Raw genomic sequence first — 18192 nt, forward strand, 5'->3', positions numbered from 1 at the left:
CCCTGTCTGAGATGCAAGGGCCCTGTGTGCATTTGTGATGTGTACTCCTCCAGCTTGGCCAGCAAGAGAGGTGCTTAGACTGAGTGCTGTCATCTCCAGGGGACAGAAAAAATGTGCACAACCAGAGATCCCTGTGGTTTAGAAAAGGATGGTTGGCTGTCTCTTGGGGATTGCCTCAAAGCTCTAGAAGCACTCATGATGCTGGGAATGAGTGTAAATATAAAGCACTGTGAACTTCTGTTTCCCTGGATTCTAAGGTAAATGAATGACGACTCTGTCCCTAGACAAATACGGTCTCCCAGTTTTATCCCATCATGCTCCTTCCCATTTCCTGTAGGTTCTCCCTCTGACGAGAGTGCAGTCCTGACATGATTTTTCGAGGTTTTAATTCCATAGTTTTAGAAAGATTTCATACTCCTTTTTCCCTTTCTCTTTTCCTGTATGAGCTGTGTTGGAGCATTGTGTTACCTATTCCCCTGAAGAAGGACTGTCAACACAGGAAGTAGAACAGGTTATTGGAACAACGGTGGTATGGCACTGGACAAATGGAAAAGCTCAGGCTGCTTTGCACTGCATTCATAAGCCGCATGACCGTCAAGCAGGACACGCTTTCCTGTAAAGGGGACCTGGAAAGAACACCCGAGCGCAATTCCTGCCACAATAAAAAGGCTGCTGCTGTTGGGAGAGTCCTTGTAGCGATGTTGTTTGCAGGCAAGCTCTGTGAGCACGCCGGCGTTTGGCAAGGGCTGAGAGACGGCGGCCAGGAGCGCGTCCCGTCCCGGAGCAGTCCCGCCGCGGGCCGCAGGGTGGTGCTCCTGGCCAAGGCGGCGGCGAGCGGCTGCGAGCCGGGAGGAGCCGAGCCCAGTACAACGCGGAGCAGCGCAGCCGGGAGGCGGCGGCGAGCGGTCCTCCGCGCCGAACAGCGCAGCAGCCGCTGGCGGTCCCGGACGGCCGCGCTGCGGGCCGCCAGCCGGCCTCGGCGAGAGGGAGAGAGGGAGGCCGCGAGGGAGGGCGCCCGCCCGCCCCGCCGCGCTGCTGCCGGGCGCCGCTTCCCGCGGAGGACTGCGGCAGACGGAGGGTGTCCGCCGCCCCGCCATGGCGTCTGCAAGGCAAGTGCTTTGTCTGTGTGCTTTGCTGTGCGTGCCGCGCGTTCGCTGCGAGCCCATCCGCTACTCCGTAGCCGAGGAGGGGGAGAGCGGCTCCGTGGTGGCCAACGTGGCGGAGGACGCGGGGCTGACCCCGGCGCAGCTCTCGGCTCGCCGGGCACGCATTGCCTCACCGGCCGGCCGGCAACACTTTCGCTTAGAGCGCGCCACCGGCCGCCTCGTCCTGGCGGAGCGGCTCGATCGCGAGGAGCTGTGCGGCCGCTCGCTTACCTGCACGCTCGCCTTCGAACTCCTGCTCGAAAACCCGCTGCAGTTCTTTCGGGTCGAGGTGGCCGTGGAGGACGTCAACGACCACTCGCCGGTCTTTCCCGAGGAACGAGTCACTTTTCAGATCCTGGAAACCAGCGATCCTGGCTCGCAATTCCCCGTGGAAGCGGCTCAGGACCTGGACGTTGGCAGCAACAGCATCCAGGCTTACACCATTGCTCATGAGAACGAATATTTTAGTGTCTCTTTCGGGACTCACAGTGAGGATGACAAGTATGTCGACTTGGTCTTAGATCAAACACTGGACAGAGAGGCACATTCGGAGTTGCTTTTCAGTCTCATTGCTACAGACGGTGGCTCTCCACCTAGGAGCGGGACCACCCAAATACACATCGTGGTTCTAGATGTAAATGACAATGCTCCCACCTTCACACAGAAGCATTACATTGGACGTGTTTTGGAAAATGCCCCAATAGGTTCTGTGATTCTCAGCGTTGTTGCAATGGATCCAGATGTGGGACTGAATGGTGACATCTCCTACAGGTTCAGCAATGTTCTTGGGGACAGCCAGTTGCCTTTCTCAATTGATGCCATGAGTCGTGAAATTCGAGTCGCAAAGCCCCTGGACTTCGAGGCCACACAGAGATATGACCTCAGTGTGAGGGCAACTGATGGTGGGGGCCTCTCGGCACTCTGCAAGGTGTTGGTGGAGGTGGTGGATGTGAATGACAATACACCGGAGCTGGTGGTCAGTTCCTTCAGCAGCCCCCTCCCTGAGAATGCAGAGCCTGGAACAGTGGTTGCCCTCTTTGCTGTGAGAGACCGGGATTCTGGTGTGAATGGGGAGATCACCTGTGCCCTTGAAGACCAGCTCTCCTTCTCCCTGAGGCCAGCCTATAAGAATTACTATGAGCTGGTGACTGTGAGCACATTGGACCGGGAGCAGACAGCTCAGTACCTTCTGGTCATCACAGCGGCAGATTCAGGTTCTCCTCCTCTCACCACCACCCAGACCTTCACAGTGGACATCTCCGATGTCAATGACAATGCCCCTGTCTTCAACCAAACATCGTATACCATGTATGTGCGAGAGAACAATATCCCTGCAGTGCTTGTTGGGGCTGTCAGTGCAGTGGACTCAGACGCAGGACCCAATGCCAAGGTGATCTATTCCCTGAGCCCTGTGCACCCCACAGAGTGGGACTCCTGCTCCTGTGTCTCCGTGAACTCAGAGAACGGACATGTGTTTGTGCTGCGTCCACTGGACTATGAGCAGGTGAGGCAGCTTGAGGTGCTGGTGAGTGCTACTGATGGGGGATCCCCTCCCCTCAGCACCAATGTCACCGTCCGCCTCCTCGTGGTGGACGAGAACGACAATGCCCCAGTGGTGTTGCACCCTGCTCAGGACAGCAGCCCGCCATCGAGTGAGCTGGTGCCAGCCTCGTCTGAGGTGGGGGACCTGGTCACCAAAGTGGTGGCCATTGATGCCGACTCTGGTCAGAACTCGTGGCTTTCCTTCCACCTTCTAAGGGCCACAGATCCTGGGCTGTTTACCGTGGGTACCCAAAATGGGGAGATACGGCTGAGGAGGCCAGTGACAGAGAGGGATGCCATGAAGCAGAAGCTTGAAGTGCTGGTGCGTGACAATGGGAGGCCACCACTGTCAGCCACTGCAGCACTGAGTGTACTCCTCCTCAACGGCCTCTCGCAGGAACATCTGCCACAGCAGGAGGTGGCCGTGCAGGATGAAGACAGCTCCCTGACAATCTATTTGATCATTTCACTGGTCTTTGTCTCCCTCCTGTTCCTCACATCTGTCACAGCCTTTGTTGCTTGCAAGGTGTGCAAGGGAAAGGAGCTGAAAAGAGGGCACGTGCTGTATAGCACAGGCAACTTGCAGAGCAGTCTGGCTGATGGGGCTGCTGCTGGGACCCTGCCCCATGCCTATTGCTACGAGATCAACCTCACCACGGGCTCGGGCAACAGCGAGTTCAAGTTCCTGAGGCCCATCCTCCCCAGCCTGCCACCACAGCACTCTGGCACAGGCAGGGGTTTTGATGACACAGAGGATTTCCCACCAGTCCCTAACTCCATGGGGGATGGAGCCCTGGACATCTCTAGTCCACCATCTGTTGGACACTTTAATGGGCTTCCTTTTAACTAGGTCTGAGTCCACGCAGTGAAAGGCTTCATGCCTTGGAGCTGGAAGGGATCTGATTTATGATATTCAGTCTTGTTTCCTGGAGATTAAATCTGCATTTGTAATTGACTTCACAAGTGACCCTCTAACATTAAGTCAGATATGTGTTTTTCTTCATCCCTCTAAAAAGATTAGAAATAAAAAAATATAAGAGAACTAAGGCCTTTCTCCTCGTGCAATGATGTGTTGCAGATCTAATACTGAGTTCTCCAAAGTGCTTCATGAGTAAGGTTTGATGGAGACTCCCTGGCTAAGTGCTTGTCATTAGGAAAAACCTTGACAATCACCCTGTCTTATTGTGTGCTGAAACACAGTGGTTGAGTTTGGGCAGATGAGAGTGCAGTATAGCCCTTTTCCCTTGTCTGCAAGGTAAGAAAGGCATTAGCCCTGTGTTTCACTGCGATGCAAGTGCTCCTCTCTTTCTTTGCTGAGTCCTGGATCTCTCTCTGTGAGCCATGTGAGCACCAAGTGTTTTTGCACTGTGTGGTCTTCCACCTTGGTTGGCATGAACCGTGTTTTATACAGAGTTCCACCGTCTCATCCTCTCCAGGACACAGCAAAAATGTGCAGAGCCAGACTTTGCAGTGGTCCATCTGCTTGGGATTGACTCAAAACTATAGCAGCACTAAAGATTCCGGCACAGACTCTAAGTATACAGAGCTTTGACCATGATAGTTGTGTTTGGGTGTATAGCAAGGCATCTTGACGCATTGCCTCATAGGACCTTTGTCTACAAGGCAGAACAAAGATAGACTTTAAAAAGGAATATCCTTTTTTGTATCATTGTTTTCATTCTTGCTTACCGCAGTTCCTCAATTGCAGTGAAGTGCTATCATGGTATGGTTCTCCACATTTTTGTTGGAATGCTTAAGTTTTCCTTTTTTCCCTTTCTCCTTTGGCTGCCTATTTAAACATTGTCTTACCAATTCCCCTTAAGAAGGACTGACACCCAATTTATAGCAATGGGTTGTTGGAAGGAAGGTGATATGGGAGTGGATACATAAATACCATCATGTTCTGTTGTGCTGCATTATACACTGTATCATTTTTATGCTGGTATACCCTTGTATGTAAAAGTGAAATGAAATGAAATGAAATGAAATGAAATGAAATGAAATGAAATGAAATGAAATGAAATGAAATGAAATGAATGCCTGAGTGCCATTCTGGCAATAAAAAGGATGCTGTTGTGGAGAGAGTCTTTATAGTAGTGTTCTTTGCAGGAAAGCTCTGTAAAGCACCCATTTTTAGTTTTCCAAATTCTGGGAGGGGTTTATTATTATATGGTTCCTTGATTGAGGTTTTGTAATGGGGGTACGTATCCATTACCATGAGATGCGGCCACTGGTGCCTGGAGGGAAAGAGTGGGTACTAGGGATTTGCTAGAACACCTTTGCTTGGTCTTGTGAGCACTGAGCATAAGAAGTGGCTGTGCAGCTGGGCCCGGAAGGGTGATGATCAGTAGCACAAAGTCCTGTTGGATGCCAGGAAATCTTGGTGTACATCATGGGTCAACAGTGTTTGCATTCCTGTTTACCATCCTTATAAATAGTCTTGATGATGGGACAGAGTGTAACCCCTTGTAAGCTGGCAGGTGCCATAAAATGGGAGTGTGTGGGGAGGAGGTGTCAGTGTTGGCTACAGCAAAGGGTGTTGCTGTCATTGAAAGAACCAGGAGAAAAGGGCTGACAGGAGCCTCATGGAATTCCACAAGGAGAGGTGCAAAGTCCTTCTCTTGGGGAGGAACAATCCCGTGTTCCAGAAGAGCAGCCTTCTGTAAAAGGCCTAGGGGTCCTGTGGAGACAAGTTGAACTTGATCCAAAAGCATGGCCTTGCCATAAAGAAGGCTAACAATGTCTATAGGTTGCACCAGCAGAATACTGTGAGCTGGTCAAGGGAGTATCTTGAGGAGGTCAAGGGAAGTCTTCCTTCCCCTCTGTTCACAGATGGTGAGGCCAAAACCTATCTAGCATTTGAGAGCTGGAAGGGATCTAGCTCATGACACTTACCCTTGTTTCCTGCAGAGTCAATGTCCACTCGTAACTTGCCTTGCATATGACCCTCTAACGTTAACAAAAGGTAATTTTTTTCTCCCCTCAAAATAAAAATAAAGAAATAAATGAAATGAAAGAAACTAAAGTCTCTGTCCTTCAGGGAATTATATGTTTAAGCTCTTATATTGTCTTTTCTGAAGTTTTTCATGAACTGGGGTTGCTCTTTGCGAAGTACTGGCAATAAAATGATGCTTGTCCTGGTTCCAGTTAGGACAGAGTTAAGTAGCTCATAGTAGCTGGTAGGGTGCTATGTTTTGGATTAGGATGAGAAGAGCGCTGATAACATGCTGATGTTTTAATTGTTGCAGAGCAGTGTTTACACCAGGCCAAGGACTTTTCGGCTTCTTGCTCTGTCCTGCCAGCGAGCAGGCTGGGGGTGCAGCAGGAGCTGGGAGGGGACAGACCCAGGACAGCTGACCCAAACTGGCCAAAGGGGTATTCCATACCATCTGACGTCATGCTAAACAATATATAGGGGTGGCTGGCCGGGGTGGGGGAGCCGGCTGCTCGGGAATAGGCTGGGCATCGGTCAGCGGGTGGTGAGCAATTGCATTGTGCATCACTTGTTTTCTTACACATTATTATTGTTAATACTATTACCATTATCACTATTATTATTATTATTGTTATTATTATTTTCCTGTCTTAATAAACTGTCTTTATCTCAACTCACAGGCTTCACTTTCCCGTTTCTCTCCCCCATCCCAGAGAGGGAGGGGGGAGGGTGAGCGAACGGCTGTGTGGTGTTTAGCTGCCAGCCGGGTTAAACCACAACAATGCTGTTGTGAAGAAAGTTTTTGTAGTAATGTTCTTTGCAGGAAAGCTCTGTAAATAATCCTTTTCTTTTTTTTTTCTACAACTGGGAATTACTTATTTATTTTTGGGGGGGTTCTTTAATTGAGGTATTGTTATGGGTGCATGTGTCCCCTACCTGGATGTGTGGCCGCTACTGCCTGGAAGATGAGAGTAGGTACCGGGGATTTGCTGGAAGGTTTCCTGTGGGCCTTGTGAGCACTGAGCATAAGAAATGGCTGAGCAGCTGGGCCCAGAAGAGTGGTGATCAGTGGCACAAAGTCCATATGGATCCCCGAAAATATTGGTGTATGCCGTGGGTCAACAGTATTTGCATTCCTGTTTAACATCCTTAAAAATAACCTCGATGATGGGACAGTGTACCCCCTGAAAGTCAGCAGGTGCTGTAAAACAGGTGTGGGGGCGGGGTAGGGAAGTGTTGGCTACAGCAGATGGTGTTGCTGTCATTGAAAGGACCTGGAGAACCTGGAGAAATGGGTTGTCAGGACCCTCACGGAATACCTCAAGGAGAGGTGCAAAGTCCTTTAGTGAGCAGGAACAATCCCATGTTCCAGGAAAACAGCCTGGTGGAAAAGGCGCTGAGGGTCCCATTGGACACCCAGTTAAACCTGAGCCAGCAGCATGCCCTTGCCATAAAGAAGGCTAATGATGTCTCAGGTTGCATCAGCAGAGTATCGTGAGCGATCAATGGAGTATCTTGTGCTGGTCAGGGGAAGTCATCCTTCCACTCTGACCACCACCGGTAATGCCAGACTCTGACTAGGGTTTTAGAGCTGGAAGGGATCTAGCTAATGACACTTAGGTTTTTTTGTTTGTTTGTTTGGTTGGTTGGTTTTTTTTTTCCTGGAGAGTAAATTTGCACTTGTAATTGGCCTCGCAAACGACCTTCTGAGAAGTCAGATGTATGGTTTTCTTCACCGTTCGAAAATAAATAAATTTTAAAAAATACAATAAAAAGAAAGAAACTGAAGTCTATGTCTTTCAGGCAATGATATGTTTCATCTCGGACAGTATCTTTTCTGAAGTGCTTCATTAGTAGGGCTTGGCTCTTTAAATTAGCTCGTTAAGTTCTTTGTGTCGTTAAATTCTATGGCTCCTTAAATTCTTTATCCTGCTTGTTAGGGAGCACTGTTGAACCCCACCATGTCCTTTTTCTGGAATGTAACACAAGGGTGAGATTGGGTAAAGATCATTCTCATGGCAAAGCAGCTTGGCCATCCTTCCTTAAAAGCAAAGACAGTCAAGCTAATGTAATGCACTTTAGCCATGTCCCCATGCCAGCAGGGAAAGGACGGTGTGAGTCCTGTGTGTCAATGCAACACGAGTGCTGCTCTCTTTCTTAGCTGGGTCCTCGATCTCCCTGTCTGAGATGCAAGGGCCCTGTGTGTATTTGTGATGTGTGTTCCTCCAGCTTGGCCAGCAAGAGAGGTGCTTGGACTGAGTGCTGTTACCTCAATGAGTCAGAAATAAGGTGCACAGCTAGAGATCCCTGTGGTTTAGAAAAAGAGGGTTGGCTGTCTCTTGGGGATTGCCTCAAAGCTCTAGAAGCATTCACGACGCTGGGATTGACAGTAAATATAACGCACTGTGAACTTTTGTTTCCCTGGATTCTAAGGTAAATGAACGACGACTCTTTCCCTAGACAAATGTAAATACAGTCTCCCAGTTTTATCCCATTATTTTTCTTCCAATTTCCTGTAGGTTCTCCATGACACGAGAGTGCAGTCCTGACATGATTTTTCGAGGTTTTAATTCCATGATTTTAGAAAGCACTCGTTCTCCTTTTCCCTTTTCCTGTATGAGCTGTGTTGGAGAATTGTGTTACCTATTCCCCTGAAGAAGGACTGCCACCACAGGAAGAAGAACAGGTGAACACGTTGTTGGAACGACGTTGGTATGGCACTGAACAATTGGAAAAGCTCACGCTGCTTTGCGCTGCAGTCGTAAGCCGCATGACCGACAAGCAGGACACGCTTACCTGTAAAGGTGACATGGAAAGAACACCCGAGCGCAATTCCTGCCACAATAAAAAGGCTGCTGCTGTTGGGAGAGTCCTTGTAGCGATGTTGATTGCAGGCAAGCTCTGTGAGCACGCCGGCGTTTGGCCAAGGCTGAGAGTCGGCGGCCAGGAGCGCGTCCCGTCCCGGAGCAGTCCCGCCGCGGGCCGCAGGGTGGTGCTCCTGGCCAAGGCGGCGGCGAGCGGCTGCGAGCCGGGAGGAGCCGAGCCCAGTACAACGCGGAGCAGCGCAGCCGGGAGGCGGCGGCGAGCGGTCCTCCGCGCCGAACAGCGCAGCAGCCGCTGGCGGTCCCGGACGGCCGCGCTGCGGGCCGCCAGCCGGCCTCGGCGAGAGGGAGAGAGGGAGGCCGCGAGGGAGGGCGCCCGCCCGCCCCGCCGCGCTGCTGCCGGGCGCCGCTTCCCGCGGAGGACTGCGGCAGACGGAGGGTGTCCGCCGCCCCGCCATGGCGTCTGCAAGGCAAGTGCTTTGTCTGTGTGCTTTGCTGTGCGTGCCGCGCGTTCGCTGCGAGCCCATCCGCTACTCCGTAGCCGAGGAGGGGGAGAGCGGCTCCGTGGTGGCCAACGTGGCGGAGGACGCGGGGCTGACCCCGGCGCAGCTCTCGGCTCGCCGGGCACGCATTGCCTCACCGGCCGGCCGGCAACACTTTCGCTTAGAGCGCGCCACCGGCCGCCTCGTCCTGGCGGAGCGGCTCGATCGCGAGGAGCTGTGCGGCCGCTCGCTTACCTGCACGCTCGCCTTCGAGCTCCTGCTCGAAAACCCGCTGCAGTTCTTTCGGGTCGAGGTGGCCGTGGAGGACGTCAACGACCACTCGCCGGTCTTTCCCGAGGAACGAGTCACTTTTCAGATCCCGGAAAGGGGCGACCCAGGCTCACGTTTTCCCGTGGAGGCAGCTCAGGACCTGGACGTTGGCAGCAACACCATCCAAACTTACACCATCGCTCCTGAGAATGAGTACTTCAGTGTCTCTTTTAAGCATCCAAGAAATAAGCTCATCGAATTGGTTTTGGAAAACCCTCTAGACAGAGAGGAGCAGCCAGAGTTGCTTTTCAGTCTAATTGCTACAGACGGTGGCTCTCCACCTAGGAGCGGTAGTGCCCAAATCCACATCGTAGTTCTGGATGTAAATGACAATGCTCCCATCTTTACTCAGGACGTGTATGTTGGTCAGGTTTTGGAAAGTGCCCCAGCGGGCTCTGTGGTTCTCAGAGTGGTAGCCACAGATGCAGACGTGGGACTTAATGGTGACATCTCCTACAGGTTCAGCCAAGCAGTCAGTGAAAGCCACTTGCCTTTCACAATTGACACCAGGAGTGGTGAAATCCGAGTCACAAAGCCCCTGGATTTTGAGACCACACAGAAACATGAGCTCAGTGTGCTGGCAACTGATGGTGGGGGCCTCTCAGGCATGTGCAATGTAGTGGTGGAGGTGATGGATGTGAATGACAATGCACCAGAGCTTATGGTCAGTTCCTTCAGCAGCCACATCCCTGAGAACGCACTGCCTGGGACACTGGTAGCTGTATTTGCCGTGAGAGACCGGGATTCTGGTGTGAATGGGGAGATCACCTGTGCCCTTGAAGACCAGCTCTCCTTCTCCCTGAGGCCAGCCTATAAGAATTACTATGAGCTGGTGACCGTGAGCACATTGGACCGGGAGGAGACAGCTCAGTACCTTCTGGTCATCACAGCGGAAGACGCAGGTTCTCCTCCTCTCACCACCACCCAGACCTTCACGGTGGACATCTCCGATGTCAATGACAATGCCCCTGTCTTCAACCAGACATCATACACCATGTATGTGCGAGAGAACAATATCCCTGCAGTGCTTGTTGGGGCTGTCAGTGCAGTGGACTCAGACGCAGGACCCAATGCCAAGGTGATCTATTCCCTGGGACCTGTACCACCTGCAGAGCGGGATCCCTGCTCCTGTGTCTCCGTGAACTCAGAGAACGGGCATGTGTTTGTGCTGCGTTCACTGGACTATGAGCAGGTGAGGCAGCTTGAGGTGCTGGTGAGTGCCACCGATGTGGGGTCCCCTCCCCTCAGCACCAACGTCACTGTCCGCCTCCTCGTGGTGGATGAGAACGACAATGCCCCAGTGGTGTTGCACCCTGCTCAGGACAGCAGCCCACCATCCAGTGAGGTGGTGCCAGCCTCGTCCGAGGTGGGGGACCTGGTCACCAAAGTGGTGGCCGTTGATGCCGACTCTGGTCAGAACTCGTGGCTTTCCTTCCACCTTCTAAAGGCCACAGACCCTGGGCTGTTTGCTGTGGGTACCCAAAATGGGGAGGTACGGCTGAGGAGGCCAGTGACAGAGAGGGATGCCATGAAGCAGAAGCTTGAAGTGCTGGTGCGTGACAATGGGAGGCCACCACTGTCGGCCACTGCAGTGCTGAGTGTACTCTTCCTCAACGGCCTCTCACAGGAACACCTGCCACAGCAGGAGGTGGCTGTGCAGGATGAAGACAGCTCCCTGACAATCTATTTAATCATTTCACTGGTCTTTGTCTCCCTCCTGTTCCTCACATCTGTCTCAGCCTTTGTTGCTTGCAAGGTGTGCAAGAGAAAGGAGCTGAAAGGAGGGCATGTGCTGTATGGCACGGGCAACTTGCAGAGCAGTCTGGCTGATGGGGCTGCTACTGGGACCCTGCCCCACGCCTATTGCTACGAGATCAACCTCACCACAGGCTCGGGCAACAGCGAGTTCAAGTTCCTGAGGCCCATCCTCCCGAGCCTGCCACCACAGCACTCTGGCACAGGCAGGGGTTTTGATGACACAGAGGATTTCCCACCAGTCCCTAACTCCATGGGGGATGGAGCCCTGGACATCTCTAGTCCACCATCTGTTGGACACTTTAATGGGCTTCCCTTTAACTAGGTCTGAGTCCACGCAGTGAAAGGCTTCATGCCTTGGAGCTGGAAGGGATCTGGCTCATGACACACAGTCTTGTTTCCTGGAGATTAAATCTGCATTTGTAATTGACTTTACAACTGACCCTCTAACACTAAGTCAGATATATGTTTTTCTTCACCCTTCCAAAAAGATTAAAAATAAGAAAAATATAAGAAAACTATGGCCTTTCTCCTCATGCAATGATATGATTCAGCTCTGATATTGGCTTTTCCAAAATGCTTCATGAGTAACGTTTGTTCCAGACTCCCTGGCTAAGTGCTTTTAATTAGGGAAAACCTTGACTGTCACCCTGTTTTATTCTGTGCTGAAACACAATGTTGTGGTTGGGCAGATGACAGTGCAGTATAGCCCTCCTGCCTTTTCTGCAAGGCAAGAAAAGCATTAGCCCTGTGTTTCACTGCGATGCAAGTGCTACTGTCTTTGCTGAGTCCTGGATCTCTCTGTGTGAGACATGTGAGCACCATGTATTTTTGTACTGCATTTTCTTCCACCTCCATTGGCAAGAAGCATGCTTTGTACTGAGTTCCACAGTCTCATCTTAACCACGGCAAAGTAAAAACATGCAGGGCCAGACTTTGCAGTTGTCCATCTGCTTGGGATTGACTCGAAACTATAGCAGCACTAAGTATTCCAACATAGACGGTAATTATACAGGGCTTTGACCGTGATCATTGTGTTTGGGTGGATTGAAATTCAAGTCGACACATTGCCTCAGAGGACCTTTGTCTGCAGGTGGAACCAAGATAAACTTTCAAAAGGGAAACTCATCTTGGTATCATTGTTTTCATTCTTGCTTACCGCGGCTCCTCAATTGCAGTGAATTGCTATCATGGCATATTTTTCCAGGTTTTCATTAGAATGCTTAAATTTTCCTTTTTTCCCTTTCTCCTTTGGCTGCCTATTTAAACATTGTCTTACCAATTCCCCTTAAGAAGGACTGACACCCAACCTATAACAATGGGTTGTTGGAAGGAAGTTGTTATTGGACTGGATATTTAAACACCCTCATGTTCTGTTGTGCTGCGTTATACACTGTATCATTTTTAATCCAGGATATCCTTGTCTGTAAATATGGAATAAAATGAGTGCCCGTGTGCCATTCTGGCAATAAAAAGGATGCTGTTGAGGAGAGAGTCTTTGTAGTAATATTATTTCCAGGAAAGCTCTGTAAAGCACCCATTTTTATTTTTCCAAATTCTGGGAGGGTTTTTTATTACATGGTTCCTTGATTGAGGTATTGTAATGGGGGTACGTATCCGTTACCATGAGAGGCGGCCACTGGTGCCTGGTGGAAAAGGCCCTGAGGGTCCCAGTTGACACCAAGTTGAACCTGAGCCAGCAGCATGCCCTTGCCGTAAAGAAGGCTAATGATGTCTCAGGTTGCATCAGCAGAGTATCGTGAGCAGGTCAACAGACTATCTTGTGCTGGTCAGGGGAAGTCATCCTTCCCCTCTGTTCACCACCGGTCATGCCAGACCCTGTCTACTGTTTTAGAGTTGGAAGGGATCTAGCTCATGACACTTAGGTGTTTTTTTTTGTTTTTGTTTTTGTTTTTTTTCCTGGAGAGTAAATTTGCACTTGTAATTGGCCTCACAAATGACCCTCTAACAGGAAGTCAGATTTATGTTTTTCTTCACTGCTCCAAAATAAATAAATTAAAACAAATACAACAAAAAGCAAGAAACTAAAGTTTCCATCCTTCAGGCAGTATGTTTCATCTCGGACAGTATCTTTTCTGAAGTTTTTCATTAGTAAGGTTTGGCTCTTTAAATTGGCTCATGAAGTTCTTTGTCTCGTTAAATTCTTTGGCTCCTTAAATTCTTTGTTCTCCTTGTTAGGGAACGATGTGGACCCCATCCTGTCCTTTTTCTGGGATGTAACACAAGGGTGAGATTGGGCAGACAAAGATCATTCTCATGCCAATGCAGCTTGGCCATCCTTCATTAAAAGCAAAGCAAGTCACACTCATGTAATGCACTTTAGCCATGCCCCCATGTCAGCAGGGAAAGGATGGTGTGAGTCCTGTGTATCAATGCAGCACAAGTGCTGCTCTCTTTCTTAGCTGGGTCCTGGATCTCCCTGCCTGAGATGTGTGGGCGCTGTGTGTATTTGTGATGTGTGCTCCTCCAGCTTGGCAAGCAAGAGAGGTGCTTAGACTGAGTGCTGTCATCTCCAGGGGATGGAAATAACGTGCAGAGTCAGAGATCCCTTTGGTTTAGAAAAGGATGGTTGGCTGTCTCTTGGGGATTGCCTCAAAGCTCTAGAAGCACTCATGATGCTGGGAATGAGTGTAAATATAAAGTACTGTGAACTTCTGTTTCCCTGGATTCTAAGGTAAGTGAATGACGACTCTGTCCCTAGACAAATACGGTCTCCCAATTTTCTCCCATCATTCTCCTTCCCATTTCCTGTAGGTTCTCCATCTGACGAGAGAGCAGTCATGACATGAGTTTTAATGGTATTAATTCCATAGTTTTAGAAAGATTTCATACTCCTTTTTCCCTTTCTCTTTTCCTGTATGAGCTGTGTTGGAGCATTGTGTTACCTATTCCCCTGAAGAAGGACTGTCACCACAGGAAGAAGAACAGGTTATTGGAACAACGGTGGTATGGCACTGGACAAATGGAAAAGCTCAGGCTGCTTTGCACTGCATTCATAAGCCGCATGACCGTCAAGCAGGACACGCTTTCCTGTAAAGGTGACCTGGAAAGAACACCCGAGCGCAATTCCTGCCACAATAAAAAGGCTGCTGCTGTTGGGAGAGTCCTTGTAGCGATGTTGATTGCAGGCAAGCTCTGTGAGCACGCCGGCGTTTGGCAAGGGCTGAGAGACGGCGGCCAGGAGCGCGTCCCGTCCCGGAGCAGTCCCGCCGCGGGCCGCAGGGTGGTGCTCCTGGCCAAGGCGGCGGCGAGCGGCTGCGAGCCGGGAGGAGCCGAGCCCAGTACAACGCGGAGCAGCGCAGCCGGGAGGCGGCGGCGAGCGGTCCTCCGCGCCGAACAGCGCAGCAGCCGCTGGCGGTCCCGGACGGCCGCGCTGCGGGCCGCCAGCCGGCCTCGGCGAGAGGGAGAGAGGGAGGCCGCGAGGGAGGGCGCCCGCCCGCCCCGCCGCGCTGCTGCCGGGCGCCGCTTCCCGCGGAGGACTGCGGCAGACGGAGGGTGTCCGCCGCCCCGCCATGGCGTCTGCAAGGCAAGTGCTTTGTCTGTGTGCTTTGCTGTGCGTGCCGCGCGTTCGCTGCGAGCCCATCCGCTACTCCGTAGCCGAGGAGGGGGAGAGCGGCTCCGTGGTGGCCAACGTGGCGGAGGACGCGGGGCTGACCCCGGCGCAGCTCTCGGCTCGCCGGGCACGCATTGCCTCACCGGCCGGCCGGCAACACTTTCGCTTAGAGCGCGCCACCGGCCGCCTCGTCCTGGCGGAGCGGCTCGATCGCGAGGAGATGTGCGGCCGCTCGCTTACCTGCACGCTCGCCTTCGAGCTCCTGCTCGAAAACCCGCTGCAGTTCTTTCGGGTCGAGGTGGCCGTGGAGGACGTCAACGACCACTCGCCGGTCTTTCCCGAGGAACGAGTCACTTTTCAGATCCCCGAAACCAGCGATCCTGGCTCGCGATTCCCCGTGGAAGCGGCTCAGGACCTGGACGTTGGCAGCAACAGCATCCAAACTTACAACATCGCTCCCGAGAACGAGTACTTCAGTGTTTCTATTCGGAAACGGAGTGAGGTAGACATGCATGTCGAACTTGTATTGGAAAAGCCTCTAGACAGAGAGGAGCAGCCAGAGTTGCTTTTCAGTCTCATTGCTACAGACGGTGGCTCTCCACCTAGGAGCGGGACCACCCAAATCCACATCGTAGTTCTGGACGCAAATGACAATGCTCCCATCTTTACTCAGGACGTGTATGTTGGTCAGGTATTGGAAAGTGCCCCAGCGGGCTCTGTGGTTCTCAGAGTTGTAGCCACAGATCCAGACGTGGGACTTAATGGTGACATCTCCTACAGGTTCAGCAATGTTCTTGGGGACAGCCACTTGCCTTTCACAATTGACGCCATGAGTGGGGAAATCCGAGTCACAAAGCCCCTGGATTTTGAGGCCACACAGAAATATGAGCTCAGTGTGCGGGCAACTGATGGTGGGGGCCTCTCGGCACTCTGCAAGGTGTTGGTGGAGGTGGCGGATGTGAATGACAATGCACCAGAGGTGGTGGTCAGTTCCTTCAGCAGCCCCCTCCCTGAGAATGCAGAGCCTGGAACAGTGGTCGCCCTCTTTGCTGTGAGAGACCGGGATTCTGGTGTGAATGGGGAGATCACCTGTGCCCTTGAAGACCAGCTCTCCTTCTCCCTGAGGCCAGCCTATAAGAATTACTATGAGCTGGTGACCGTGAGCACATTGGACCGGGAGGAGACAGCTCAGTACCTTCTGGTCGCCACAGCGGAAGACACAGGTTCTCCTCCTCTCACCACCACCCAGACCTTCACGGTGGACATCTCCGATGTCAATGACAATGCCCCTGTCTTCAACCAGACATCATACACCATGTATGTGCGAGAGAACAATATCCCTGCAGTGCTTGTTGGGGCTGTCAGTGCAGTGGACTCAGATGCAGGACCCAATGCCAAGGTGATCTATTCCCTGGGGCCTGTGCACCCCACAGAGCAGGACCCCTGCTCCTGCATCTCCGTGAACTCAGAGAACGGGCATGTGTTTGTGCTGCGTTCACTGGACTATGAGCAGGTGAGGCAGCTTGAGGTGCTGGTGAGTGCCACCGATGCGGGGTCCCCTCCCCTCAGCACCAACGTTACTGTCCGCCTCCTCGTGGTGGACGAGAACGACAATGCCCCACTGGTGTTGCACCCTGCTCAGGACAGCAGCCCACCATCCAGTGAGGTGGTGCCAGCCTCGTCCAAGGTGGGGGACCTGGTCACCAAAGTGGTGGCCGTTGATGCCGACTCTGGTCAGAACTCGTGGCTTTCCTTCCACCTTCTAAGGGCCACAGACCCTGGGCTGTTTGCTGTGGGTACCCAAAATGGGGAGGTACGTCTGAGGAGGCCAGTGACAGAGAGGGATGCCATGAAGCAGAAGCTTGAAGTGCTGGTGCGTGACAATGGGAGGCCACCACTGTCAGCCACTGCAGCACTGAGCGTACTCCTCCTCAACAGCCTCTCACAGGAACACCTGCCACAGCAGGAGGTGGCTGTGCAGGATGAAGACAGCTCCCTGACAATCTATTTAATCATTTCACTGGTCTTTGTCTCCGTCCTCTTCCTCACATCTGTCTCAGCCTTTGTTGCTTGCAAGGTGTGCAAGAGAAAGGAGCTGAAAGGAGGGCATGTGCTGTATGGCACAGGCAACTTGCAGAGCAGTCTGGCTGATGGGGCTGCTGCTGGGACCCTGCCCCACGCCTATTGCTACGAGATCAACCTCACCACAGGCTCGGGCAACAGCGAGTTCAAGTTCCTGAGGCCCATCCTCCCGAGCCTGCCGCCACAGCACTCTGGCACAGGCAGGGGTTTTGATGACACAGAGGATTTCCCACCAGTCCCTAACTCCATGGGGGATGGAGCCCTGGACATCTCTAGTCCACCATCTGTTGGACACTTTAATGGGCTTCCCTTTAACTAGGTCTGAGTCCACGCAGTGAAAGGCTTCATGCCTTGGAGCTGGAAGGGATCTGGCTTATGATATTCAGTCTTGTTTCCTGGAGATTAAATCTGCATTTGTAATTGACTTTACAACTGACCCTCTAACACTAAGTCAGATATATGTTTTTCTTCACCCTTCCAAAAAGATTAAAAATAAAAAAATATGAGAAAACTATGGCCTTTCTCCTCATGCAATGATATGTTTCAGCTCTGATATTGGCTTTTCCAAACTGCTTCATGAGGAATATTTTATCCAGGTTCCCTGGCTAAGTGCTTTTCATTAGGCAATACCTTGGCTGTCACCCTGTTTTATTCTGTGCTGAAACACAATGTTGTGGTTGGGTAGATGACAGGGCAGTATAGCCCTTCTCCCTTGTCTGCAAGGCAGGAAAAGCATTAGCCCTGTGTTTCACTGTGATGCAAGTGCTACTCTCTTTCTTTGCTGAATCCTGTGTCTCTTTGTGAGACTTGAGCACCATTTGTTTTTGCACTGCATTGTCTTCCCTTTCGACTGGCAGGAAGCATGCTTTGTACTGAGTTCCGCCATGTCATCTTAACGTCGGCACAGCAAAAATGTGCAGAGCCAGACTTTGCAGTTGTCCATCTGCTTGGGATTGACTCGAAACTATAGCAGCACTAAGTATTCCAACATAGACGGTAATTATACAGGGCTTTGACCGTGATCATTGTGTTTGGGTGGATTGAAATTCAAGTCGACACATTGCCTCAGAGGACCTTTGTCTGCAGGTGGAACCAAGATAAACTTTCAAAAGGGAAACTCATCTTGGTATCATTGTTTTCATTCTTGCTTACCGCGGCTCCTCAATTGCAGTGAATTGCTATCATGGCATATTTTTCCAGGTTTTCATTAGAATGCTTAAATTTTCCTTTTTTCCCTTTCTCCTTTGGCTGCCTATTTAAACATTGTCTTACCAATTCCCCTTAAGAAGGACTGACACCCAACCTATAACAATGGGTTGTTGGAAAGAAGTTGTTATTGGACTGGATATTTAAACACCCTCATGTTCTATTGTGCTGCGTTATACACTGTATCATTTTTAATCCAGGATATCCTTGTCTGTAAATATGGAATAAAATGAGTGCCCGTGTGCCATTCTGGCAATAAAAAGGATGCTGTTGAGGAGAGAGTCTTTGTAGTAATATTATTTCCAGGAAAGCTCTGTAA

At 51.3% G+C, this 18192-nt stretch overlaps 3 protein-coding genes across 3 annotated transcripts; all 3 read left to right on the top strand.

Moving 5' to 3' along the window:
- Positions 1–950: 950 nt before the first annotated feature.
- LOC310881532 (protocadherin beta-15-like) lies at positions 951–8696 on the top strand. Its single transcript, XM_083798972.1, has 2 exons — positions 951–6166; positions 8142–8696. Exon 1 carries the CDS (start codon positions 1096–1098, stop codon positions 3535–3537), a length of 2442 nt encoding a protein of 813 aa, XP_083655098.1. The 5' UTR covers positions 951–1095; the 3' UTR covers positions 3538–6166; positions 8142–8696.
- A 59-nt stretch (positions 8697–8755) lies between these two features.
- LOC310881540 (protocadherin beta-15-like) lies at positions 8756–12522 on the top strand. Its single transcript, XM_083798980.1, has one exon. It carries the CDS (start codon positions 8901–8903, stop codon positions 11334–11336), a length of 2436 nt encoding a protein of 811 aa, XP_083655106.1. The 5' UTR covers positions 8756–8900; the 3' UTR covers positions 11337–12522.
- Positions 12523–14311: 1789 nt separating this feature from the next.
- LOC310881537 (protocadherin beta-15-like) lies at positions 14312–18150 on the top strand. Its single transcript, XM_083798977.1, has one exon. It carries the CDS (start codon positions 14545–14547, stop codon positions 16984–16986), a length of 2442 nt encoding a protein of 813 aa, XP_083655103.1. The 5' UTR covers positions 14312–14544; the 3' UTR covers positions 16987–18150.
- The last annotated feature ends 42 nt before the right edge of the window (positions 18151–18192 follow it).

This window comes from Anser anser (assembly GCF_964211835.1).
Source record: "Anser anser genome assembly, chromosome: 14".
NCBI lineage: Eukaryota > Metazoa > Chordata > Aves > Anseriformes > Anatidae > Anser > Anser anser.